The sequence below is a fragment of the Plutella xylostella genome, chromosome 13 (assembly GCF_932276165.1).
Source record: "Plutella xylostella chromosome 13, ilPluXylo3.1, whole genome shotgun sequence".
Taxonomy (NCBI): domain Eukaryota; kingdom Metazoa; phylum Arthropoda; class Insecta; order Lepidoptera; family Plutellidae; genus Plutella; species Plutella xylostella.
The window spans coordinates 3,533,745-3,561,739 of record NC_063993.1 but is presented as its reverse complement, the minus strand read 5'-3'; the positions used below and the strand labels follow the sequence as shown (position 1 = coordinate 3,561,739).

General features: G+C 37.5%; 2 protein-coding genes across 3 annotated transcripts in view; both read right to left on the bottom strand.

Annotated features, from left to right (window-relative positions):
• Positions 1-3: 3 nt before the first annotated feature.
• LOC105392522 (DNA-binding protein D-ETS-4) lies at positions 4-19,891 on the bottom strand. 2 transcript variants are annotated; one of them, XM_011564149.3, is made up of 6 exons: positions 19,637-19,891; positions 9,029-9,821; positions 8,263-8,417; positions 5,851-5,998; positions 2,962-3,102; positions 4-1,185 (listed from the first exon to the last, which is right to left on the bottom strand). In XM_011564149.3, exons 1-6 carry the CDS (start codon positions 19,673-19,675, stop codon positions 995-997), a joined length of 1,467 nt encoding a protein of 488 aa, XP_011562451.3. In that variant the 5' UTR covers positions 19,676-19,891; the 3' UTR covers positions 4-994. The 2 variants fall into 2 exon arrangements, with proteins under 2 accessions (XP_011562451.3, XP_011562452.3); XM_011564150.3 differs by lacking the exon at positions 19,637-19,891 and adding an exon at positions 12,021-12,766.
• Positions 19,892-24,838: 4,947 nt separating this feature from the next.
• Positions 24,839-27,995, bottom strand: part of LOC105394426 (mucin-5AC) — a 64,822-nt gene continuing 61,665 nt past the window's right edge. The window contains exons 15-16 of the mRNA XM_048624811.1: positions 27,264-27,380; positions 24,839-26,467 (exon numbers count right to left, since the gene is read on the bottom strand). Coding sequence (XP_048480768.1) covers positions 26,387-26,467; positions 27,264-27,380 — 198 coding nt within the window. The 3' untranslated portion in view covers positions 24,839-26,386. The remainder of the gene's footprint in view (positions 26,468-27,263; positions 27,381-27,995) is intronic.

Here is a 27,995-nt window from a genome sequence, read left to right as displayed (position 1 = left end):
GTATAAATGGCCATTTAATTTTATTTAGATGTTTATTCATTTTAAATCTAAATTAGTTTGGTCCTGTAATAATATTAGGTATGTATACCCTATCTTACTTAGGTAGGTACCTATATCAAACGCTAACTGCGATGATTGTATACTTAACTAGCAACAATGTTATATAACATTAATATTGCAATAATTATATTATATCATATAGCTATTATAAAGTTTACCCAAGCACCGCACTATGATACAGTCTTCGGCGGGGTCTATTCAATAATAAGTAAAATTTTGTCCCGAATAAAATTAATCCTTGTCTATTTGGCACAAAATTTCGTAATTTATAGCAACACCAAAGGTTTATTGCATTTTTATTACCCGCCTTAATTTCTTGACGCTAAAACTAAAGATCTTTATCACGATATTCCTTACATTTAATGTAACAAAGTTTATTAAACTCGGAACTTTTAAACACATTAATATTATTAATCTCTATCGATAATCTTACACTTACTTTTTATCTTACAAGATAACTTTTTAATTATTTACAGGACGCTTAATATTTAAAAGTTCATAGAACGTACTCGAAATATATCATAGATATATGGGATAAACATTACCAGCTTCCGACGAGCACGATGACGCACTTTGTGAATTTAAACTAATTCTGGCCATCGCGGTCGTTTACTCGCTGGTAAAAAAAAACTTATTCTAAACGCACACAGCGAAGTCCCGTCCAATACAATTCCAGAGAAAATTACCTTTCCCGAATTGAATGGAGGGAAACACACGACGCCTATTAATTCGCGGCTTCAGACGCACTCCGAATGCCGGCGAAAATTCGGTCGTCCAAACGTGTCGACTGCGTTGCATTTTGCGTTGCAATCACAAAATGCAACCAGCCATCGTCGTCCGCATTACCGCGGCTCTCGCTATCCTATTTACAACAATAAATATTTACAGTACACTACAACTAGGGAATATTGCAACAGTTTGAGTATTGAGTAGCTTATAGGCAATACGGGTGGCAGAACTGGTAGACGAGTCTTTGACTCCTCTCCGTCTTCTTCATGATGCCCTTCTTGTAGTACTGCCTGATGCTGCGCGACAGCTTGTCATAGTTCATGGCAGGCCGGTTCTTCCTCTTGCCCCACAGCCTCGCCACGCGGACGGAATCCTCAATCTTGAACACCCCGTTACCTGCAAACAAAACACGACATGAATATACAAAGCCCGCAAGTACCCTTAAGAATAATAAACATTAACCACTTGGTCGAGTGTGTTGCGGTGTTAAAACTTAACTAATTATTTTAAGTGTCATGCTTAGGTGGTTTGTTTCCTGATTTAGTGGGCTTTTCCAAATAAAACGTCTATTTATCATTAAACTAAATGAACGCGCACACAAAGCGCACAAAGACATTTGCTAGTACAGAATGTCCTATATACCGAGACAATAGTATAAAACGAGTCACGAAGTGGAGACATAACCTTTACAGCAGTTGGTAGAGGCGGTGGGCCTAGTACCACCGCTAGAACGGCCGGTTCACCTTGGCTCGAGATTGTCGTAGCTGAGCTTTGGAGCCGATACTGAATGTATTATCGAGCTTTATACAAATAGATAGACGAAAATAGCATGGCTGTGAAAATTTCCATTCGTGTATCGAGTTTACCTGATCGGCTCGGGATTTAACTGATAACGCATGATTGCTTTTGTTTTTTTGGGTGAATTAAAAACTGGTTATTATAGTAATCTCAGAGTAGGGAGTCCAGTAGAGACCTTCAGTAAGAAATTTTCAATCCGTTCCGTTTATAGATTGACGAGTTAGTAGGTATTAAGTATACATTGTGATTATCTACCTAAGTACTATATAAGGGCACCTAAGTACATAATATTATGCAGCCTACCCATATAATTTTATCTGTTCCACGATGGAGGATATTTGTAGGCGTTTGTAGGAATTATATACCAACCTACTTTACTTTAGTGATTAATAAATCTACATAATACCTACATAGTTTGATAATAACTATTTATAAAAATATACTTAATTACTTATAAAAATTACCCGTACCTAGGTATACGTAATTGTATTTTGAAAAATAAATGATCTATGCGTTTTACATGAGATTCATACTCGATTGTTGAAGTACCTACTTAGGTAACATAGATATTACCAATTTTTAAAGTTCGTAAGTTAGTTCGTCTGTTTCTCATGCATGCAAAAATCAAGTGAAAAACTAATAATAGTATGACGTATCAATACTGGTCTTAGATTTTTCCTTATTCGCAACAATTACCTACAAGTTATAGTTTCAAGAATTGTTTAAGTCGTGGACTAGCTAATCAGCTTGCAGATAATTACGACCGATAATGATTAAGTATTGACGCAAACAAATATATAATTATTATATTAATTTATTACGATTAACAAGGTGACTTTCTACACATGCAAATCGTATAAAGCCTTGACAAATCGATTGAATTACGGTAATAATGAACGGTACTATTTTAATGTGTTATAAAATTTCTAACTACGAGATAAGAAACTATTTAATCACCTCGGTTCGATGACACATACGAAAACAACTTAGTAAATAATTTATTAATATCCAAAGAACACCTTTTATACTAACATCAGTAAAGTAGGCAGTTAATCTAGAATATAACACAGAGAGTATAGTAAGGTGAAAGGGGGCTACTCAGGGGCTTATTCTGCTAGCATAGCACGGGGCGCAAGATATAACAAAAGCCCACTGTCACGCTCGCTCTTGTGGCCTCGCGATGTGAGTGCAATGCAAAACTTTTGTCACGTCCTGACATGTGCGTCTTGCGACCCGTGCTAGCCCCTCTGAACAACTTTTGTTCTACGGTTTAACCACCTAATATATGTAGACTACTGAGACTACAGAAGAGACAACTTCGGTCTAACCACCTGGCCTAAGACTACAGACTACAGAAGAGACAGTTCAACTTACTTCGGTCTAACCACCGTATCGCGGATCCATGCAGTTGTGGGGAAGCCAGGAGTTCCTTGAGGAATTGCCACAGGTGTATGTGGGTGCTGCCCGACTTGGCCTTGCCGGGGGGCGCCGCGGAGGGGGACTCCACGTCTTCTTCTGTGGGCAAAGAGTTGCTTGTTTAGTAAGTTAGTAGAAATGTGACATAGAAATAGTGTTGTTAGTTGTAGTGGAAATGTGTGGTAGAAATTTGTTGACTGTATAAATATTAATAATGACATAGTACACTTTTGTTTTATTAAGGATAAAAGAGGAATTGAGAAGTGGAGTAGGTAAATAGAGGACCGTAGCCATTATATGAGTAGAGGCATTTTGGAGTTTTTTGCTATCTACAGGGCTAGAAATGTCTACGAACGTGAAACATCAAGATCCTTGGCTTGACTGGTTTTCAATTAAATCATAATCTTAATTACTGTTTTTCTTAATATTTTGGCAAAAGCTCTATCTATGATGATAGCCTAAGCTTTTCCTTAAGTAATCTTCACCTTTAAACGAGTTCGTAAGCACTTGTCACATAAACTACCAAGTCAAACATACCATCAACATAATAACCATCATAATACTTAAATATCGAGCAGTTTCTAAGTTTCTCATAACCAATCTTGCGTTGGAACATACATCAGACACATGTGACCTGGATGCATATTAAGCAACGATTACTCGAAGCATTATATTCAGGGGCTGAGTACCGCTAATAGTGTTTATTAAGGTGAAAGAGGACGAGCGAGAAAAAACTCACCCTGTAGATACATTTTATGGCTTTACCCGGAACGTTATCGTAAGAGTTAATGCCTTCCTTGAAACTAGACATGTCTGCTTTCGTGTCTGCTCTATATCAACTTCTTATGTACACGAATTTAGTTAGGTATAAGGGTGTCATGGGGTCGGACCTGTAGTTTTAATAGATTATAGGTAATTAGGCTGCTTTACCCGATATAATAATGAGCCGCAACTTTGTGCAGCTAATAGGTAAGTTAAAATGTATCTACATAACAATTAATAAGTACTGTCTCAAAAACTACTAACACTGTAATTCCTTACAATGGGATTTAGATGCTGTTTTATATTCGGCTCAAGAAAAGAATGTAAAATAATAATTTAGAGCTGAAAAATATCTTTATATGCGATCGAAATCATTTGATATATGAGAAACTAGGTGGGACGTACACTTGAGCATAAATATAGACTTCAGAATATCCAACGTGCGAGCACTACAATTGTACGATACATTGCCGAGTGTTAGTGTTCTGCACATGCATCAGTACTAAATAATTATGTATGTACAAACACACCATCAAGCGATCACAGATAAACAAAACAGCACTCAACTGTTAAATAGCTGTTAACAACATTCTATTTAAAGAAGAAAGCAACCAGCAACTGGAATGGCAACTGATTATAATATGTAAATGGTCAGCTGTAAGGTTGGTTTTGGCATGGAAAAGACAAGCAAAGATTGTGCAGAAGAAAGAAATGCACACACAGAGTAGCAATGGCGACCTTGCGAGTCCGGTGGCACGAGTCAGTCAAGTGGGTCGCCGGGAAATGCAACAAAAACTAGACTTGACGTATATGGGTCTGCGGACAGGCGAGGGACGGGCCCGCAATGTGACAGCCAGGGTCTGATTGACCATCTAACTGTACCGAGGCGTGGTCCCGAATGGAAACGGTTAGATTGTGCCACAAATTTTGATGGAGATTTAGTGTGTAGAACCCTAAAGCCTTACATGAACTTCGCCGGCAACTATAAACAAGACTGTAAGGGGGGTGGCAACTTATCTGTAATCTGTGGTACCAGAAATTTCGAATTTAAAACATGTTAAGGATTATAATGATTTATAAATCTACTTCGGCGTTATCAATGATAATTTGCAAGATAAGCGTGATAATTCGCAAGTCTGTCTGGACTTTGGTATCCAGATAAAGATCAACAAAGAAAACACACCTTAGTAACATTCATTACATAGTAGGTAGGTAGGTAGGTAGGTAACAGAATGAATAAGCGCATGCTCATTCGTACGAAGACACCCAAAAATTTTATTTAAGGTAGACCAATTGCCATGTTAATCCAATAACACAGGACAAAGCAGCATAGGTAATAGCATTGTTATCTCGATGTCATGAAGACTATTCCCATCAACTTCGATGATTCCCATAATTATTATGATTCAATTCCTTACACCGACTGACAACAGATCAATCTCGTCAATAAAGCGTGTTCACTCCTAGATCTTATTTGACACATGTCCATAAATCATTAGTTGGTGTGTCTGTATGTGGGCCTGGCGGCTAACGGTGAGGCACAATGCTAGATACATTGCTGTGCCACTTGTGTTTGATGGTTAGAGAGTCTGCTTTCAGCCAGTTTTTACGCACTTAGAGTCTCACCACACTTATCCGGGGCTTTGCCGTGCGGAACGACTGGAGTCGCTGTTCCATGAAAATATGTAGCTATAAACAGCTGATCGGACTGTGGTTAGGTCTGCTTGGAAGGTCTTTTTATTGTCTGCTTGTGTCTTGGTGTTATTTTATTACTAAGCAGTAACATAAGTGCTCCGGTAAGTTTAAGCGCTTGTTTGCTCATCTAAGAGTTTCCACAGTTTTTATGTTCTTAATTGGTGTCTAGAAATACGTGGTCTATTCGTCGTATTCTTAACCAAATACCCACAATATTATAGTCTAAAACAATATCAGTAACTCACTACAATTTATACGTTGCACTAACTTCACTACAATTTATACGTTGACTTAACCCTTTAACTGCCGAGCTCGAATATAAGTTTATGGGCACCTAAAAGTGAGCATGGTGTAAAGAGACATATACTCGTAGTTGAGTTATAGACTTACCATCACTCATGTCGTCAGCTGAGGGCAGCCCGGCAGGCTTGGGGTTAGGGGACAGCTGCTGCGCGGGCTCCGGCCACTGCATGGACCTCCACGCCTCGTGCCTCGAAGCCTTCCAGATCTCCAGCTGCGCGTATAGTGTGCTGCCAGCCTAAGGACAAGTAAATGCTGGTTAGGAATATGTTGTGAGAGAAGTAATAAACTAATAACCCTGCAAGTCTTAGAGATGGCCTAATGCGGGGGATTATTTATACATACATACATTGTAACATACTTAACTATTTACGAGGTGTGTACATAGTATAAGCTGTTGGTGATAGAGTTACATAATATATGCATTTGTTTTAATTAGGGTGAGTTCCCAATTTCACCGATAGCATAATTTAAACATTTGTACAGTTAATATTTGCCTTCCAATTTCTTGGTTCACAGTAGCTTTATGGATTTTTCTAACGATCTAACAACAACATACAGCAGGGACAAAACATAAACAGGCTCAGCCAATCGGCATGCGTCTAGCACGCCGCATGATGCACGGCGGTGTCGCAACTTTCTTCGGCCTTGGAGAAAGTCACCGGCGCATGCGCAGACCGCGCCGCAGAGACAATGCGCCAGCCAATCACAGAACGACTATCGATTAGCTGTTTCAAACACTCGACAGTAGCCTCAACTATGTTTTTGACAGTTTATGTAACTGAGTCGTAACAATTTTGTTTGTTATGATAACTCGATTTATAATCGAGATTACAGATCTGATTTGATTGTAGAGTAGATAGAATAGTAGAAATGATTGGTGTCGGAACCTGTCGCGCGAGTAAGCAGGTGCAGGTGGTCGATAAAATAACAACCTACTGGCAATGTCATTAGGAATCTGATACTATGTTAATGAGTTACAAAAATACCGAGAACAGCAGTTTCAAAAACGGTTTGACGTCACACGTCTCGCTCTATAAACTGTGTTACTTCATGGTACCTAATGATTGTTGCATAATATCGGTAACCTGGTTCCCCTAAACGGATTTCCTTAAGGCGTGAGGCAAGTCCGTCATAACGCCACTGATTCTATTTGCATAATAGTCTGACCACTGACGTTCTCATTGTCGCGCAGAAGGTAAAAGTCGGTACTTAGGTTTTATATTTAGGTACAGATATTAGTATTAATCAGTAATATTGCTTATCACAACGATCCTCACAAAAACATGCGTATTTTATTTTAGATAACTCACATTATTGCATCAATATTTTTTTTCGTTTTATCAAACGACCTTTTACTGATAAAATTATAAATTTACTAAACACACCCGATAAGAGAGCAACATTGTACGAACAATGACAACTTATAGTCAACTTTTATAAAATAAAACAATGGGAAATAGTATCTTAAATCTTTCATTTTTATAGCTGCTCTTCATATTCTCTACAAAAAGTTACTTAAGTAATCAGCAACTGTTTATTAATACGAGTCTGCACTGTTTGTCAAATTGGAAAATCCTGATATTTATTTGATAGAAGTCAGTAATGGTCTTAGAAGATGCATGATGTAAGCTGCGGGCAAAAACCAGATGAAGCAATTCACTAAAACGAGCTATGATCTAACTAACGCCGTATGGTGCAGGTGATGTTTTTGTCCTACCTCAGTTATTTACCGAAAAAAACTGTATAAACATGTATACTGTATAGTTAGGATCCTCCTACTCAATCCTGTAGAGGTCGTTGGCACCGGGTACCTCGAAAGCAAACCGAAAACTAAAAGAAATATCTCTCTTTTCTTGCTTCAAAAACCGCCATTATGTTGGCATTTCGTTGTAATAACAACAATCTCTAAACTGCGTATTATTACACAGTTTGTTTATTTCTCCGATTATCTCGTTTGGTTCCACTCACATTGGACTTCGGCCTTATATCTCACGCCCCCGGCCCGGTCAATAAATAAGTTTGACTTATCGCTTCGCTAACCGTCAACATGTGACGTCTCACTGCATTCCTCGTCGTTATCGGTTATTTATTAACCATTATTTGTTATATCAGTGATCCACATGTAACCCATTAGCTTAGTAAATAAATATGATCTATGTGATGATAGAAATTAAGTTAAGTAATATGAGTAAACTGCCACTCGCGTGTAAAATGCACGTTAAATCAGGAATTAATTAGCATAATGAATCCTGCCTATGCTTCGATATTTTTTTCATTGCATCCTCCTCACTGCTTCTATTCAAATCCATCGCAGAAGTTAACGAACTCAATGACCTGCTATGACCATTACTTATAGTGGGGCGGTGGGGTGGTCAAAAAAAAACCTCCTCAACTGTTAACGCACTCGACTGACGATAATGTGTCCAATCATTCCCCGCGGACCCCTAACTCGAGCTTTGGCGTTTGTCACCAAAAGACGAAGAATTGTTTTATTATTACCTGTGGTGCTCTCTGGTTGAACTCATCCTCGGTCAACGCGACTAGGGCCGGTCCATCCATGCAGAAGTAGTCGGCGGGCACCAGCGGCAGCTGGTAGTGCTGGAGCGTGAACATCACCCACGCCTTCACGTCGTGGCTGCTCCATTGCATCGGATCTACGGGAATACGAGCGGTTAGTGATGTGTCGAGGTGTGTGGGTTTGGGAATACCGATACAGTTATTGCATCGCGCTGAAGCTTTATGTACAGTCAGTTGCATAAGTAGCTTTACACTTTTGTACCTTGTCAAACTACCTGCATAACAGTTTGTAAGTTTGACAAGGTACAAATATAAAGTGTACAGCTACTTGTGCAGCTCACTGTACATCTGTGTCAGAATTATTTATATTTGGAGTCGGCTACTTTAGTTTTTACTGAAACATGGCGGTTAAATCATAAAAACAAATTAATATAATTGATTCAGTAGTTTGACAGGTTACGTAATCTCGCTTCTTAGAACGGATCGAGGAAAGGAAGCAAACGGATAGATTATTTTATACACTGATGTTAAGGTCTACATGGTTACACGCATATCTTATGATGACGCCACTCATAACCAATGTGAACTCGAATACCAATTTAAAAATGCTTGAGGTATGTTCAATGAAACGGTTCACAATTAATGTCTTAATCATATTTTTTCCGCTTTTGTAGACATATTTTCTTAACGATTAGGTGGAACATGTTACAGCTATTTATAGCAAATGAAATCACTGGGCGTGACTCACCTGGTGAGATTCCGAGTACTGTGCAAGTGTTGTCCACATCTCTCTTGGACTGCTCTATCGCCATCGACAGCACCTTGTCGATGTCAGGGTTGGCCAGCGAGTCCTCGCACACTCCGCCGCTGCTCTCCTCCATCTTAACACTCCCTAGTTCCAAGGGCACGGGTTTGAGGTTGAACCGCCTCTGGAAGGATGTGTCCTCTAGGGCTGTCCGTAGCAGCGCGTGGTCCCTCGCGCCCTCGTCCAGCTCGCGCTTGGGCGTGAGGTACACCTGCTCCTGCAGGATCTGGTTCTCCTTCAACAGCTCCTCGATGTCGATATACTCGTCGTGGTGCGGCGCGGGCGAGGGGAGGTGAGGAGCGGGGGAGGGGTGCCGCTGGCTGCTGTAAGACGCGCAGGAGCCCGACGGCGACAGCGGGTACGGCGACGTCAGCTCGTGGAGCGAAAGTCTGTTTGGCTCCTCCTTTATGTATATATTGGGGGAGTATTGTATCGAGCTGTACGGGGAGGGAGGCTGCAGGGCGACCGTGGGGATGGAGCCTTCGTCTGATGAAGGGCTGGGGGTGGGGTAGCTCTCGAAGTCATAGAGCCTGTCGAGGAAGGTGGTGTCGTGGTGGTCGGGGTAGGGCGGCGGCGGCTTGTGGGGCGCGGGCGGGGAGAGCGGCATGTGGTCGGGGGAGGGGGGGGCGCCCAGCAGGCGCAGCAGCTGCTGCAGGTCCGAGGGCGAGGCGGGCACGGCGCGCTCGCCCTGAGCCGCCGCCGGGCTGCTGCCGGACCGTGGCACCGTCTGGGGCATCTGCAACAACAACACTACATTAGAACTCATGCTGACCCGTGACGTCACGTGGGCGATGCGCCAGCTGCGCCAGTCTCCATGTGAGGGCGTTGTTTGTTTGTTTACGCTCTAACGTTTTTGGCTGTCGTCGGATCCCACATGTTTCAATTGCGTCACGTTAGTCTATTTGCGTATTATAAAACGGCACCTACTCGGAGTAGTGACAGACCCATCGCAGTCCAGTGCTGTAACCTTACTGCGTAATCTTTCTTCGCATCATTGTTTCAACTGAATTGAAGTCAAACCAGTCTTCTTCATTTACAGGAATTAATGTCCGTAAATCTATTAAAATCAAGTATGGTGACTACTTGAACAATAGTGGAAGTGGTTTTATTTCCCACGCTAAGAATTTCAATACAATTGTCTCTTATTATATTGATTGTTTACTCATCAACTTAAAGTTGATCTTGATTTCTTGGGAATACTGTTGCAGCTATACTCATACTGTTATAGTGCAAGAGTCTAGAATCGTATTGATATTGTGTTAAGAACTTAATATGTATGATGATATTCATTTTCACATTGATAACTATTTATCTACCTATGTAACTACAAGTTTTTTTTCATGTTGCGTCAAAGCTTACTCTAGATTCCTATTGCTTTTGTCCATCTGTTATGAACATCTTTATTAATTATCTCATCTGATTACGATTGGTATCAGATATTGTGCCAAAATGCGTTATAACAATTAACATGAAATAAAATTATGGTATTATAGTGTTATTCTTTCAGTTAGTGTTAATATCTGTCTACTTAGATGATATTATTTACTGCTATATCAAGGTATCGGTTGTTGGCCCCGCTGATAAACCAAAGTTACTTGAACCGGAGAATCAAATACTTACGTATGTAAGATTTCAGTTAACTATATTTCAACCTTCAGTAATAAAAAAAAACTGTGGCATCTGGACCAAGGAACCTTATTAATGTATTCAGGTATTTGATAGGCCCAGACTCGTGTAGCTTAAATTTGGGGCCACAAAGTCGGTAAAATGCGGAAGTATATCATGATAGGTATGTATAGGTAGGTACTTAGGTATTCTCGTGCATATCGATAGATTAAGACTGTCGATAAAATATAAGCAAGTATATCAGCGGCCGATTTAGGATGATATAGCATTAATTTAGAGTAAGTAGACACTTTAAAATATGCATTTACTACTCATATATAAAATAACAATAGATTTTTCTTAAACTTAGTTTTGTTTCAGTGAGTTGATTCATGATATTTTATCATGAATACCATGACATGAACATGAAACATATCAATATGTTGTGTAAAATCATTAAATTTATGTGCACATACAGGTATTTAACTATTTGAATCAAGCCTCTGGCCCACTGCACCGACCTTCTAACAGAGACAATAAAAATATAGCAAAATATTAACTTTATGTCTTTTTTTTGTTGGAACATACAGGTGCACTTGCACCGTGCGTTATCGATATCGATACACTAGTGTGGTGCCGCTGCCGCACGTGTCGTGACCGACTCACGCCTGCTACAGTTTCAAAGACCTTGGGGTTTCCACAAGCTCTCAGAGTTCGCTCAACCATCCCAAACTGTTAACTATATCAACCCAAACACAGCACACGACTTCAAACACTATAACAATAGACATAAGTACCATTATCCTTTGTTCAAACCTCCCACCAAATGGTATCACGATCTGCAAGACACGCGCATGAAATTGTATTTTAAAAGATTTTATTACTCGAGAAAACTTAGCATAATCCAACAATAAAACTTACGAGGCTTGTTGCCTGATGTCTGACTGAGATATATCTCAAATAGCCCATTAGTTTGAGTTATAATGGAGGTTTTATTTCTCTTCAAACCAGACCCAGACTAGGGATCCAGAAAGGTTAACACATTCGTCTTATTCTTGGTTGTTATGTTACATTGATAGCCCAATAAATAAATGTGGCAGTTATAAAGCCCAATGACATTGGGTTTCCCCACAACATTAAAAGGCAATCAAATAATACCTTTCCTAATTTAGAAGTGGCTACGACTACGAATCCTACGAAAACTTTAATGTTATTGGACATGCCTGATGCCTATTGTTTAATCCGTAAACACAAACTCACTTGATACTGCAAACTATATTCCATGTTAAACGTCACTTCAGTTCAGTATAAAATCCTGAAAGTCACTCACACAAGCACAGCGCAGTCGGTGCACTGACGTTTCTGCAGCTGTCAAACTTTGAGGTTATGCGCCGGCCGGCGTCCGCGATTCCAATTTTAAACTTTATTATTTTTCGGCGTTGTTCACTGGTTGGTAGTGTTGTGTTGTATGTGGATGGTTAATGGATCCATGTCGGTGCTTGCCCGTGGCGCATAGATCACAGACTGAGCGCGGCGGGCGGCGTTCGGCGGATGAATGAGCGCCTGCGTCACGCGGGAAGTACGCCACCGCTAAACAAACTCTAACATAATAGAGCCTGCATAGGAAGCAATACCGATATACGTCATACCGAACTCAATTAATGCCGTATCGTGACGCTTGTACGTTATAATTTTCATTGTAATTTACTATGTGTTCCCGCAACAATAGTGCTGATAGTGCTTTATAGTGTTGACAATAAAAACCGTTTAGCGGTGACCTCCTCGGGAAAGAACCGGCAGATTTTGTTAATGACTTGTAATTAAAATTAGAGGTTCACGTCATGGAATACAACCTTCTTATAACGTATAACGTAACATAAATTTTCATTTCCTGCTTTTATGTTTTAGATATTATGACAACATGCAGTCTAGTGTAATTCTATTATCTGCGGGAGTTTAAGTGCCTGCACCTGGTCCATTCAAACTGAGACCTTGTGCATATACCTCCAAGTCTAAACTATTTTCCTAAGCTTGGACTTTTTCCATCATAGTGGTCGTGGCGAATACGTGGATTCACACGTCTTGATTAGGTTGATTAGGTATATAGTAAAGGTAATTCAATTATCGTTTGCCAAATATTTGTATCAATTTAACCGTCTGCCTCTTCTAATTTCATTTTCTACTCTATGATCTACTCTGTCAAAGCTTCGCAGAACTCTGTGTTAAGTATGTTTACAACAATGACGTCAGATCGCCAAATCTAACGTCATAACGATCGCGAGCGGCTGTACCTCCAACCGTACTTCATTCATACTCTAATAATAGCCCTCAAACGCAAACATGCCATAGACTGTGCTATTTCAGTGGCACCACACAAGTGGAAGAAAAAACATCTCAACACACCATGCCGGTGATTACGTAATCACTGTCCAAATAATATCTATTAGCTGAGAAAAAACGACACAGAAGATAAATTATTTTCTATTATGTCACGTTTAGTGTGGTAAAATATGTTTTTAAATACATTTAGGTATGTACAGATTTGCCTTATTAGTTTAGGTCTACAAACGTAAACCATCCAAAAAAACAGACACCCATGTAATTAAAGTAGAGTTCATTCACATACACTCGTATTGCAAATTTTAACTTAGAGACAAACAAATATTGACCATGAATCAATAGACGTACTCGTAAGTACATAATATACCTTAAGCGATTGACTCCACTAAACCAAGACAATACACTAGCACTGCAATTACGAGCGAAATACTACTCGACCGTATGCAGTAGTCCCATGCATGTACCTTGCACACGCACGGCAGCAACCCATACAACTCATGCACTGACATCGGTCTGTTTACATTCCCACCCACTCGCGGCCGGCGGCGTCATATGGGAAAATTGAGACTTATTACAAGAAAATCTGGCCGTATTCCAACAGACATGATTCATTTGTGCAATTACGATTAATGACAGAGTATATGCATGCGCCTTTATGGCCGTCAAGGCCTGAGAGAAGTGCGCCCATATAAAAGACATCAACGCAGCTCCGGAAAAGAAAGTTCGTTAATAATTTTCTTACATTTTTTCACTTTTCCTAGTTAAAGGTTGTAAATTGATTTGGATCTATTCGTTAAAACAGTATTTTTGCTTTCTGAATTTAAAAAAAGATAGAAATACGTCTAATAAGTTATTTATGTTATATTGCGTTCATGTAAAAACAGTAATGTTGCTGTCTGTGCGGTCCGTGTAATTGTTTTTGGACCATCGAGATCCCCCCGTATGGTGGTACCGATACCCATGATGAATCTGCTTTAATCAGCATCAGTAACTTAGTTAGTGTCAGAGAACAGTATTTCTGGAAATATCTAAATTTTAACTTTATAACGCAGGAAAATAAAACAAATCTATAGAATATAGAATATGCCCTTGAAATCAGTAAGGCGGTGGATATAATTTTGAGATAATTTAGAAAAAGAATATTGTTATTTTACATCTCAGAGAGTCGGATAACCAGTATCGTAATATTGGTGAGTATTGGTATCTTGTTTTGTCCACAATGTAACTCGACTTCGTGCCATGTTGGTTATAGCGAAGGTACAATCATACAAATGCCTCATACATACATATAGACATATAGACATATTAAAGTATACTAAAGTAAGTAGTTCAATATCTTAAACTTAAAGTGAAATATTTCTTACTATTAGTTATTACACATCTAAAGTTCAGTATTACATATTTTTATAAGCATATAAGATAAAACGTGAAAATTTCTATAACTAATATTATACAAGATTACTTTTAGGTAAATTATTTGCTGTAAGTGTTCACCACGTTCACATAAAAAGTAATAAAACTTGATTCTTTTTGATAAGCTTAGTTAATGCACTGCAGCTCTTAAATAGTCAATGGCTGGTGAGCGGGACCGGTTGTCAAGGCTCTTGGTTTTCCCGCGTTTGCGCCGGCTAACAAGATGGCGGCCACATCGCCGCCATTGTCTTTTATATTTGTGTAATTGATGTGTTGCTAGCTTCACCGCTTGTTTATAAATTGATATTAAGTTCTCGACTTATTTAAATAGACGTAAGAATAATATATTTCCATTATTTTTATAACTTTCAAATTATATTTCATTAAAAGTAGAATCTTTGCAATAATATCGAAATACATAATCCTAAATTAAATTAATTTAAACATAGATGTCACGACTTGATAAGAACGAAATCATTCGCAAGATAAGTTACAGCTTTATATTTTTAAATGAATATAATAATACCTGCGAAAATGAATCAGTTTACTATAAAATATTATCTTATTATAATTACCGGTACCACATACAACAAAGGGTATAATTACAGCAGCTTTTTCTTAGCGTTCCAAGACAATGAAACGATTGTGGCTACCGATTAATAATCGAGCAAGGTCGATTCGGTCCCTACATACATAAAACGAAACCTACAGCATAACTTGTGACGCAAACGATTCCCTTTCACCATCGCGGAGCACGCGCAACAAGTATATAATCGATATATACAAGTATATATACTTTATATATAATCGAGGCCTACGCAGGCTCTAATTTATTTGCATATCGATTTATAGACCACTCGATTCTAAGTCATGAAGTAAAATACCTATATCAAAATTTCATGGGAAAAGAAGATTTCCATCAAAGGAAGGAGCTCGGTCATACATGTTCAGCAAATATTATTTGACAAACGTTTTCGATGTGTTAATTAAATTACTTTTGTATAGAGCAGAGATTCTAAGAAATATTCATACGCATGGAGAACTTATTAATATTACTTATCTTGTGTAACTAACTATTTACCTAGTTGGTAAAACCGAAAATTTGCAATATTGTAGTGTTTTTTTTACAATAAGTGGAGGTCTAAGATGACGCAAAATGCTTTGTTGCAACATGCTCTAAGTAGTAGAGGCCAAATAATTCGGTGATTCATAGCGTCAGTTTCAAAATTGGAACCGCCCGTTTGGGATGCAGAATTCACGGTTTTCCTGTCGAGAAGAGAAGGCTTTCGCAATAATTATGTGAATCACATCATTGGTGAATGCTGAAACGTTACGAATGATCAATTCTGTGAAAACAGATGCGTTGACTTGCTTATGTGTGGAGTTTGCATAGAAAATTTTCAAATATTTCCTATAAACCTGGGTAACTTTCAGTCAGTTTTTAATTTACATGTCTACAATGCGACTTTATGTCGTTATTCAAACAATGAATCTACTAAGAAAGTCGATTCACGTAATTTTAGCTCGTCCTCGACCTACTTCTTAAAGTGAAAATCGAACTGTAAACATTTTTTACCAATAGAACTTTAAAGAAATCATTGTGAAATACAGACATAGAAGATAATTATAGTGAGTCGTGTTTAGGCGAAGAAGGAAATAAAGTATTTATTTTCTAAAAAGGTTCACTCGCATGCTTGACAAGGTTCCTGAGAGCAACTTACCATCATGCAAGTTCGGAAATTGTTACTTTAAAACAATATTCTTAGATTGAAGTAGTCGCTGAAATAGATGAATCGTTTATCTTAACTTAATTACTATGTTTCAGCGGGTATGTCTAAAAATAACTTAGTTTTGTCCAACTTTTTGCTATGCGTTCCGCTCTGACTAGCCATGCCAAGTTATCAGACTATGATTGTTTATTTCTATTTTATTTAAATATAATTCTGTAGGATTAATTATTATTATTACATTATGACAGACAAGACGTCGTGTATGTATTTTTTCTATTGTTCTTCAATGTGAAACATTAGTTGGCACTTATTCAGACCACTTAAAATCAATCAATAAACTTCACTTAATGTTCGACAAAAACGAGTCATAAATAAAAACAACGCAATTAAGGAAATTATATCAAAAGCCCTCGGGCTGGTCACCGCAAACTGGTCCGTAACTGTTGCATTATTAAGTTTATTATTATATGTCTCAAAGAAAAGCTTTGAACAGGTTTTTTTCTACATAATAATAGTTCTGTCACGAGCAGCCTTCGTGTTGCTTCCGACTATTTAAAGTTCAAACTATCTACCTGTATGTTTGTTCGTAAATGTATTGGTTTAATTAACCGTATAATTTAATACAAAGAGCTATTTTATCTTTGCTTTGCTTGACTTATAAGGAGAGTTGCACTAAACATTTGTTTGATTTTAAATCTATTGGTATCTTGCTTACGGCATAATTCTGATATTAACAATCTGAATTAGCTTTGACTGTTTTGTTTATACTGTCAAAGCCAGACAGCAATAGATTTAATATCAAATGGTTTGTATTTGTACCAACCCTTCAGTTTTTAATTATTTATACATATGTATATATTATATGAAGGACTCCAAAACAGAGAAATCTTATGTTTGTTGCTTAATTTAGATGTAAATTTTAGTCAAAATTCTTATAAAACAACATGTAAGTTGATCTTTTTTGATTTTAGTTGATTGATTTTGTCTTGAATTGAATGTGCTTGACACGTAATCATATACACATACACACATACAGTACGATAAAGGGGTGAATTATATGACCCTCGTGAGTAATGCTACTTACGTGCAATGTTTACAATACCAATTAATGTTAATTCACGTAACTGGATTAATTTATAAGACTTTTTAATAAGGTTGGTCGTTCATGTTACTTCCATATGAGAAAGAGAGGTTAGTACCTAACAGTATCCATGATGTTTTTTTGTTTGCAAAATATATCATGGTATTGGTCCATGGTATTTGTAATTACTCACATAATCTAAGTGGTCTAGAGCGGAGCAGAGCGGTGGTAGCTCAGTCGGGTAAGCGCCCGCTTCTCACGCCAGAGATGCGGGTTCGATCCCGGCGCTGACATGTACCAATGAGTTCTTTTAACTTAAGTACAATGTATACCATCGCTCTTACGGTGAAGGAAAACATCGTGAGGAAACCTGCATATCTAGATCTAGCACATCTAGATATGTGAACCCACCAACCCGCAGTGGACCAGCGTGGTGTGGAAATGGTCCAAGCTTAGGAAGGCAGTTTAGACCTTGGGGATATGCACAAAGGTTCCATTCGAGAGAGCCAGGTGCAGGTACTTACACCCCCACAGAGAATAGAATAGAATACTAAGTGGTCTATATCACTATATGTAGTTACCTATACATTTTTGGTGTACATAGATCTGCTCCGCATGCATTTTGACTGTCTTCTAATCGAATGTCCACCGTCAGCTAAACTAAGCTAGTTTACTTAGTCGAGCCAGTTTTACATAATATCAGTGCGTCCACCGCAAACTATGCACTACGTAAGAGAATCTGGATCTACTATGCGAGCTAAGCTAAAATAACTTAGTGTAGCTTTCGGTGGACGTTCGGCTTAAGTGTTTAATTTTAGGACGGTGTACACTAAATAAATTAGTGGAACTACTCAGGTAAGAAAGATTAATTACTTATATGTCCAAAAAATCTAGGCAAAAAGAATGTTGGTTTCACAAGTGAATACGTCAAGAGAACTTATGGTGGACGTGCAGCGCTGTGATTGGCTGAGTTATCAATGGGCAGGGCTTACGTTTATACCTACTTAGAATTTAGGTTTAACTCAAATCAAGGGCTGATTTTTCAATGGTCAGATAAACGCTATCTGAGGAATAAAATTGTTACTGTCATTGAGTGACCGCAACAATTTTATTCCTCAGATAACACTTATCTGACTATTGAAAAATCAGCCCTAAGTTTTAAAATGAAAAAGCCTTTCTTAATTTAATTAATTTGTCAGTCATAACCATTCCATCGCACCCACCGACGATTATGATTCTGGCGTAAAGACATAATTACGCGCCTAATGATGAGAAACTCGGGACTCGCACATTATCCTCCAATTAGACTTCACTGTAAAATATGGGCATTTCAATTAGCTTTCTACAAATGAGCTACATAGATTATTCGTTGTTATGGTAGCTATGTTTCAGTATTCGTTAGTATGTAAATAGCTTTTTGAGTATAAAAGTTGGAATTTTTTAGGACCTGTGTTATTAATATAGTAACGTTAATTAAGGCTTAACGTTACACGATTATCATTGCATTTAACCCTTATCATATTTCTACCTACATAACTCTTTATTACTGAACTGAGAATTACAGGTTGGCAGGTGTACATACTCTTACATAAACTTTTTTTCGGTTATAGATTATATTTAAGATTTTTGGTATATGCATTTTTTTAATAATAATAATATAAACATAATTGTTACTTCATTCCTATTCAGTTCTTATGGTGGGGTTATCCACGTAACATCCTAAAGTAGACAGGTATATTATAATGAGAGATAAAAACAGTTTTTCTCATACACACGTATTTCATACCTATAAATACGAAATGATAAGTGCAAATAACTTCAAAAGCTTGACGCTATCTTGCTAATTGTACAATGTCACCTTTGTTCATTTACAAATAATTAATTAACACGCACAGAATTACCAGTCAAACACATTACAAGGGAGACAAAATATAATGTACGAGCGGGGGCGCTAAAATGCTGCCAGTTAACAAACGAGAATTAAGCTCAAGCAACAACTGCAATCCAAGAACAAAGCTTCTAAACGCCATTAGCATCTAATACAGATTTTGATCACCTCTCGTGCACACGCAGTACGCCTGACGAATATTTACTCACGTAAACACCACTAGAATGCTTCCCTGACTTTTATATTAAAAACCTTCACGTCTTATGCAAATACAAGAAGCTCACGAGCGAAAACTAGAAAGTTAACGCACACAACCGCACCTGTACGAGACCAAGCGCCGTCACTGTGTGCGTGCGACCGGCTTCGTTTCATAATTTTGTTGCTCAATTGTTAGGTATTTTAAAATATCATTAGCTGGCTCACCCTTAATTACTTACAGAATTTAGAACCAAATAAAAGAAAAAATATTTCCAACATAAATAAGGAAAACTCACCGCGTCTGTTTCTTCAAGTAGATTCGGCTCCCACAACATGTTTTTTTGAACAGTCAGTTCGTCACTTTTAATAATAATAAAGTTCTCAATAATCACACAATTAAACGTCGCGATTCGTGGTCAGCGTAAACGATTCAGTCCATTTCTATGCGCTATGAAACCATCCCGTGACGTTTCAGGAGCTTTGTGAATTTTCCGACCGTGTAACTGTTGCGCGAGAGTGCTCGTAGCGAAGTGTCGGCTGCTGCGCGGGCGCAGGCGGGCGGCCGAGCGCGCCCGAGCGGCGGCGGAAACACCCGAAGGCGACGCGACCCACTTCGCCGACGCAGTACGTCGAAACGCCAAGTGCTCTTAGTTTTTTCGCATTTTCCTTTCCGATAAAATTGTTACTAAGACGAGGGAAAAAAGTAGAGCGCTTTTTTGCAGCGCGAAGAGTTTTCTCGCTAATTCGTATTTTAATATGGCGGGGATTGGATTTAGGAATGATTGTTTTTTCAGCTTCTATGTATTATGTATATTGTATTTTAGAGAACTTTGTGGGTGTGGAAATCTGCGAGGCTCTTTTATTTTTTTCTTACGTACTAACCCTTTATCCGTGGCCATCTTTGGTTTTAAATCTTCTGCTTTTAAATTGTTAAATTGCCCACTGATCTGTCTATGATTAGGTTATTGACATCATATTCGTATCACAAATAACATACAGTTACACGTGACATTTTGCGCGATTAATAAAATCGCCAAGTATAATGAGTACTTACATTGCTACTCACCGGACTATATCAATAGTACTTGTTGGCTGTTTATTATATTTAGATTGTTTGATGTTTACTAACATGCTGATAAGCTAACTTTACTGGTAAGTTAACTTTCTATCATAAATTCATCAGAATTAAAAGCTAGATTCCATCCATTGTAAAAATTGCATTAGATACCAACATATTATCTGCAACCTTTCTGAATTTTCTGTACTAAGCGAAGTATTTATCAAAAATCTTATAAATATAGTAATAGATTAGAAATTACTGTTAAAAGAAAGTCTGCACAACAGATTTTATTTCCTAAAAAAAATTGACTTTGATCAATGTAGAAATCAAACCCTTCATACTTATTAATCGGCAGCCGACATGTAGGTGCCATACCTCATGCTGTCATGCAAAGGACTCATCATATATGAAAATTTAAATAACTATATGTACAAGTAAGTAGGTACATAGATTATAATGTTTTCGATCAATTTATTAGTTATCCTATTAGGATCGTTATGGTTAGATTACATTCGGAGAAATACGGTCTCCAAGGATGTAGTTTTTGCCTCACTGCCGTCAGATAGGAACCTCTGACGTCATAATTTCGAGAATGTTTTTGTTGTACAGTATATTTAATTTGAATTCTTCGCTGAATCGTAGATTGAGATCAAATTAAAACCTCTATTACCAATCATTGTCAAAACTCATATTAGGTACTTCCCTGTCCGCGCAAAAGTCTATCTCCGATTTCAATTTTTTGTTATCAATGGGGTTTCTTATTGGATGGCTCATCCTATATTTACACAAATAAATATGGAGTATGATTAACAGAATTTCATACATACCCCTCGTATTTGTTTCGAACCCATTGACAATAAAAATCTAACACAATCCCACCATCATCAGCGTCAGCTTTTTCTGGTATCAAAAGCTCTACTAAGTTCACTTACACCGAGTCAGCAAACTTTATATTAACTGAAAAATTTCACTCATTAAGTAAATTATATAAATAGACTTGTCCATTCTGGTGCTCCAGGTAGAAAGACCCATTCGGATCCTTGAACGAAATGTTGGGCAAAACCCACTATGAATTATGTATTTATAATGAGCGCCGTAAAACATACCTCCAGTGCCCATACTGCCCATTATCGACATATCTGTGGTGCACTTACGGATCTGTAAATGCCTTTTTTTACAACTTGAATTGAGTAAAAATAAACTTTTCAAGGACGAAGAAGGGAAATGACTGTGACTCACTGTTAAGCTTTCACTGGGTCTCACCGTAGTTATGTTTTGATTTGATGTCATACCTATATTCTAAATATATTCATGACTGTACACTGGCCATTTTTGGGCATTGGTGCCGTTAAAAATCATTTACAACTACACTTTTCTTCAAGAAATGTCTACTGAGAACAATCCTAACTTAATAATATTATAAATGCGAAAGTAATTGTGTCTGTCTGTCTGTTACTCTTTGACGCATAAACTACTAAACGGATTTGAATGAAAATTGGTATACATATGGTCTAGGCCCTGAGAAAGAATTTAGGCTAACTTTTTAAGACGAAGCGAAGGGGTACAGCTAGTTATTAAATAAAAACTTTAATAACTAAGAAAGTGGGCTGTTACTTGAAAGCTAGTTGACGTTGATCTATGATTACGATTCAAGAAGATTTGTGCCTCGGGGTTGCCAGCTGAATCCACGTTAAACATAGCGCATCAAGACTGTCTAATGTGGCCCATTAATAACTTGACGAGACCCCTCATTCAGGGTAATATGCCCACAGCTCTTAAAAATAAAATAAGCACGAGGTATTTGCCGTTGGCGAAGACTTACGGGCAGAATGACTAGATCTACGTAGTAGATAGTAATTTTTCATGATTATTCATCAACATCAACACTGAATCAATTAAATAATAAAGTACCTAAATCAAAAAGTAAAAAAAACTTTTCTTCTTTTTGTCTGAATATTAAAATGCAGCTTACTTAATTATACAGAGTGCAAAGATAAGTCGGGCACTAAGGTAAACTTTTTTAAATCATCAAGTTTTGTGTAAATAAACTAACCTACTTAAAGTAAAATTATACACACGCACTCACGCCTTGTACTAATGTACTCCCTTGCGGGGTAGGCAGAGGTGCATTGCTGCACCCACTTTTCGCCAGAGTGTTATGTTAGTCCCAATGTAATAGGGGGCGGGCCTATTGCCATTTTACGGGCACATCCAAGACCCCTCCAGTGTGCGACTTATCACTTCACCCTTTATAACCACGGTATCATAGTCAAACATATATCTTATAGCCACGTCACGCTGGTGACAAATACCAGAGCTGGACCATCAGGGCCGCGCACCGCGGGGAAAGGATCAGCCGGCAGTGGATGATTGGTGGGTGATGATGATGATGATTACACATCGACCATTTTCAGATTGTGCACACTGATAAATTCTCACTCTAAATAGTGGAAATTAATCATATGAGTATCAGGTATTCCATGATTTTAAAAAAGGCCAATTAACTTTTTGTAACGATTCCAAGTTGTTTGGTGAGTTTTAGTGGTTTGGTCACTAGAACTTGGAATGACATTTATTATGCACGGCGACATCGGCAGTGCGAAATTCGCATTCAAGCTTGTATTTTTTATAAAAATATATTTCTGCAAGAATACAAGCTTGAAATGTAGGTTTTTCTTCTAGACTGAATCAATCTAGCAATCAATATAACAGTTATTTACTTACGATAGGAGATATCACACAACATAAACATTGAACACCCCATACCCAAGTACAAATATCTGCCCCGGCTAGGTATCGAACCCAGGACCTTCGGCATAGCAAACAGGCTCACTACACTAACCGCTACACCATCCGCTTACCGTCGATTACATCCTGAGCACTGATCAATGTGGGTGCAGCATCGCACTCTGCCTACCGCTAGGGAGTACCTACAATGCGAGAGAGTATGTTTTTTCTATGTAGTCAATAACTCTCAATAACTCTCTGTAGTTAATATCTCAGAACTTTTCAACCATTTGTAATTTCTTCTGATTATCCCGACCTTAACTTAGCATGCTCCATTAGATGTTTTTTGCCGAATGTTTCAAACTAATTATACGCTTATTTTCGTAGCAAATAAAATATATTTTTGGAGGGGCAAAAAGTTGTAAAGTCCGTAGGTTTGTACCTACTCATAACTCTGCATGAGATTTGTTGACAAACCAGTTTCAAGGTGAACCGAACAAAAAATAACAAGTCTAATAGAAATTAAGTAGCGACACACACAGGCACGTGCTGGTATACAGGGTGCAGTTTTATCAGTGCGACTCCCGTCGGTAGGACAATGTTTAGATCGGTCAGTCCTGGAAAGTCTGACATTAGGCCGTATACAAAAAGAAAGCTGTTTTTTTTTCATACCTATATAAATAAGTAAAATGTAGGATCATTATGTAATGAATTACAGATTTAGGCGGTTCTCACACTGCCACGTATTGTATATTTTTTTGTTTTTTTAGGTAAGTACTTATGCGTTTTCTACAAGTTTTAAGACCGAGGACGTTACTGTCAAAGTCAATTTTTTTTATTCATCGTAAAATTATAAAATTTTCTGATGAACGTCAATTTTTACAAATTACTTTTTTTTTTTACAAATTACTGGCATTTGTTTTTGCAATTTTTTTACAATTACTGACTCCTACAAATCCTTACCTCGTCATTTTTACTTATGGCATGTCAATGTAACGTTTTGGCGTTATTTGGGCAGAGTTTGTCGAAATTCAGTTTTCAACTCTTAATTAGTAGGTAAGTACTTACTTAATTATTATATTCTAATCCGATAAGGGGCACACGACTGCATTGTTTATACAATGTGTTGTTTTTCGAACCCGACAAACTTTAAGGGTGTATTCTACGAGTGATTTCCCCGAGAAAACACCCCCATATGTGGGGTCAAATCTCAATATTCTAGAAATGGCGGCCATTTTAAAGTTAGTGTAGAATCCCTCCTTAAAGTTTGTCGGGTTCGAAAAACAACATGTTGTATATCTGGAGAAAAAATACAATACAGGGGTGTCCCAGAATGTCAAAGAAGGACCGATAGGTCAGCTCAGGAGTAGCCAGGATAGGTAATGTTACTCTCATTATCATACTACTAAAACGACTCGTTCATAAACAATTGCACAGAAAAAAACGGAAGAAGGTAGGATTCCGGGGACCTCCTCCGACGAGTCAATATACGAGGCACTAACCGCTGCTCTATCGGTCGTTGAATTGGAACTAAATAGTACATAAAATATGTATTTTATTAAGGAGGGCTTGTACTAACCATATTTATTGTAACTATCTTGAAAGTGGTCCCTATATATTTTTTTATGATATACATTTATACATACGGAACTTACTGACTTTGAGCGAAGTACTATGGTGTATAATAATAAAAACATCAAAATTTCATCAATTCATAAGTTATTTATCGTTTATTTCTCTCTACTTACATTCACACACACCGGTAAAAAGTTAATCACTAAACATACAAAACAATTTCCAAACGCAGATCAAGTTATAAAAAATATACAAAAGTGCAAATGATAAAAATAACCAACTTAATCTAAATTTAATATTTCATTAGATTTGGTTATCACTGAGTAATGAAAAAGGATTTTTCACTATTCTCCTTCGGGTTACATACCAACTTTCATTGAAGAAAAATATTCACAAAGTTTATAAAAACTTCAAAATTATGTACAACAGTATTTTTGAAAGTTAGCTTGTAACGCGAAACTGTTTTTAAATTAACTAAATATCTATTTATAAATAAAAAACTTAAGTCAATTAGAGGTTCCTCCTAGTAGACAGAATATTTTGCTTCTCAAATAAATACCTAAATAATCTAGAATATATAAAACCCCAATGCTATATGATTACAGAACCACAATGTCTAATGAGGTTTAAAAGAGTTCGCAGCAAGCAATTTTTTAGGAAATAAATTGTATACATATACTATGTATGTATCTACCGGGTCATCAGATACATAGTAGAACAAATTTCTTGGTGACATTTTAACAATAACTTAGGTACGTACATAAGAATAAATATGTTTAATTATACGAACAATACGACAATATTCCAAAGTGACAGTCATAACTATTTCGCAGTAGCTACTTTGCATACCCACTCCGCCTATCTACGAGTATGTGCATTATCATTGTTCATACTGCAGGATGATTGAAGTCTTCATATTTTACTATTTTATAGGTCATTTTCATCGTAATGAAGAATTTCTATATAAATCAGATTTTCGTAACTTTTAAATTTAACAAATTAAACTTATTATAAACAAAATGATATAAATAATAATAATAGAGGTATTATAATTATGTATAAAGCATGATAACAAAAGCACGTGCGAAAATGGCACATGTTAGGTACTAAAATAAAGAATTAGGAAAATATTGGTAAAAATTCGCATTTCACTTTCTAACTATACTTATAATAATTATTTATTAAACCCTACCAACGCTTACATTACTGAAGCATTAAAACAAAATTAAGTTACCCTAAAATCACATTCGCCTAAAATCTTTCAACTCTTCACCATCAAACGAATTGCATGAGCCTTCTTAAAATCAGGCATTTACTGAAGCAAAATTTCATTTCATTGTTTATAGTACAAACACTACACTTTGTACAAAACTTAATAATTATGAATGTTTTATATATTTTCTTTGTGATGCTGATGACTACTGAATATATTTTTTTCATTATTTCAGTTGCCACGTGCATTACATACTATGGAGTTCAACTAAGCAGTGATCAGGTGGTTTCCGAGAAAAGCCAATTCAGCTAATTACTCTCATCATTTCACCTCCTACTTCATAAACATGGCCTACTGTATTTACATTGAGCGTAAAACACATGGTGCGTACTTGTTCACTTTCATAAAAGTTTCAGTCATTGACTACATATACTACAACGATGATTGTCCGTTGTCCATCTGTCTGTCAGCCTACCCGGAGCCGTTGACGTAGACATCGTTGGCCGCACGCTGTCCTGCCCTGATCACGCTTTGGACCGTCTGCGCAGCCCCCTGAAACATTCAGAAAGGCCTTCATTAGGGATATATGAAAACCGCGATAAGATTAAGATTTGTTTTTTATGAGGATACAGGGATTGTATGTGCAGATAAAAACTTCAGCGCACCCTTATACGTTTTAGTGGTAGAAACACTGCGGGTTGGTGGGTTCGCATATCTGCTAATCCTAGATTATGAGCTTTCATCACGATGTTTTAGTATACTGTAAGCGCTTCTATCGCCTACGATGATTGTTTAAAGAATGTAATCTGTGATGTTCAAAACCAAAATACATAATGTAGGGCTTGGCTTTCTTCAATAAGTAACTTCCTCTGTCGTTGTGTTTTATCAGCTCAACTTAGGTCTCAAATATAATATAGGCCGTAAACACAGGTGCTTACTACTTACAACTAGTGCCTTCCAACATTTAACTACAAAATACTTGACATAGTACATTAATCAGTGTCTATTAGTAAACGATCGATGCTAGTTAAAGTTAATTAGCTGTGTTACAGAAACTAGTATAATTATTGTAATGTTTAGAAGCTGTTATTAATGATGGACATAATTGAACTGTGAAATGAGCGGACAATTTATGTTAAAGAAAATAAAAATACAATAAAAATTCACACAAACAATAATTGTACACCCTGAAGTAATTTCATACCAAACAGAAATATATCAACAACCCAAAAAACTACGTTTGTCAAAATAGTTCCACTATCTTATTTTATGTATGAGTCTAAAAACTTGGGCAGAACATTTTATCCTACAAAAATATGTTTCTAAGTGAAAGACCACAGAACAGTACCTGTATAGCAGCCCCTAAGAACTGCGAGAAGGCGCGAGTGACGTTGATGGCTGCTGAGACCAGCTGCCCGCGGCCCGGGGCCGGCGCCGCCACCGCCGCCGGGGGCTCCAGCGGCACCTGGGCAGGCCGACTTGTTACTGCATGTTAGACACAACGACCACAGCGCCACCGGGATCTATTGGCGAGCGGCGGGAAGGGGAACTAACAGCATTGATGGTGTCTAATAGGATTTTAGATCCATTCGAAACAAAAGACTATCGCCTGTTGTGTTCTGATGCCAAAAGATCCCTGTCGCATCTGTGTGCTAGCTACTTCAAGGAAGCGATTAAGAATGAAGAATTAAGTTTGATGTAGAAGTGGGATGAGCTTGTATGTACGGTGATCTAGAAAGTGGCTGGTAGAGAATTACTTAAATAAAATACTGGAATGATGAGCTGAATTGGTGATAAATGGTAATATAGACAGTGCAATTAAGGTCATTATTACGCATAATAATGGAAGTAAGTACATGGCTTGTGAGCTGCGGGAGAGAGGCTACAAAGGAACTTGTAATAGATAAATAAATAAATAGAAAATGATATTGATTTAACGCTGTCATGGAATCCGGCCTTTGGGATCCCAACACAAAATAGTATAATAGGTACTTTGTAACCTCACGTCATGTTTATTTACACTAGATACATATACGAAACAGTAAATAATATAATAGCATGGTTGGTGAAGACATACGTA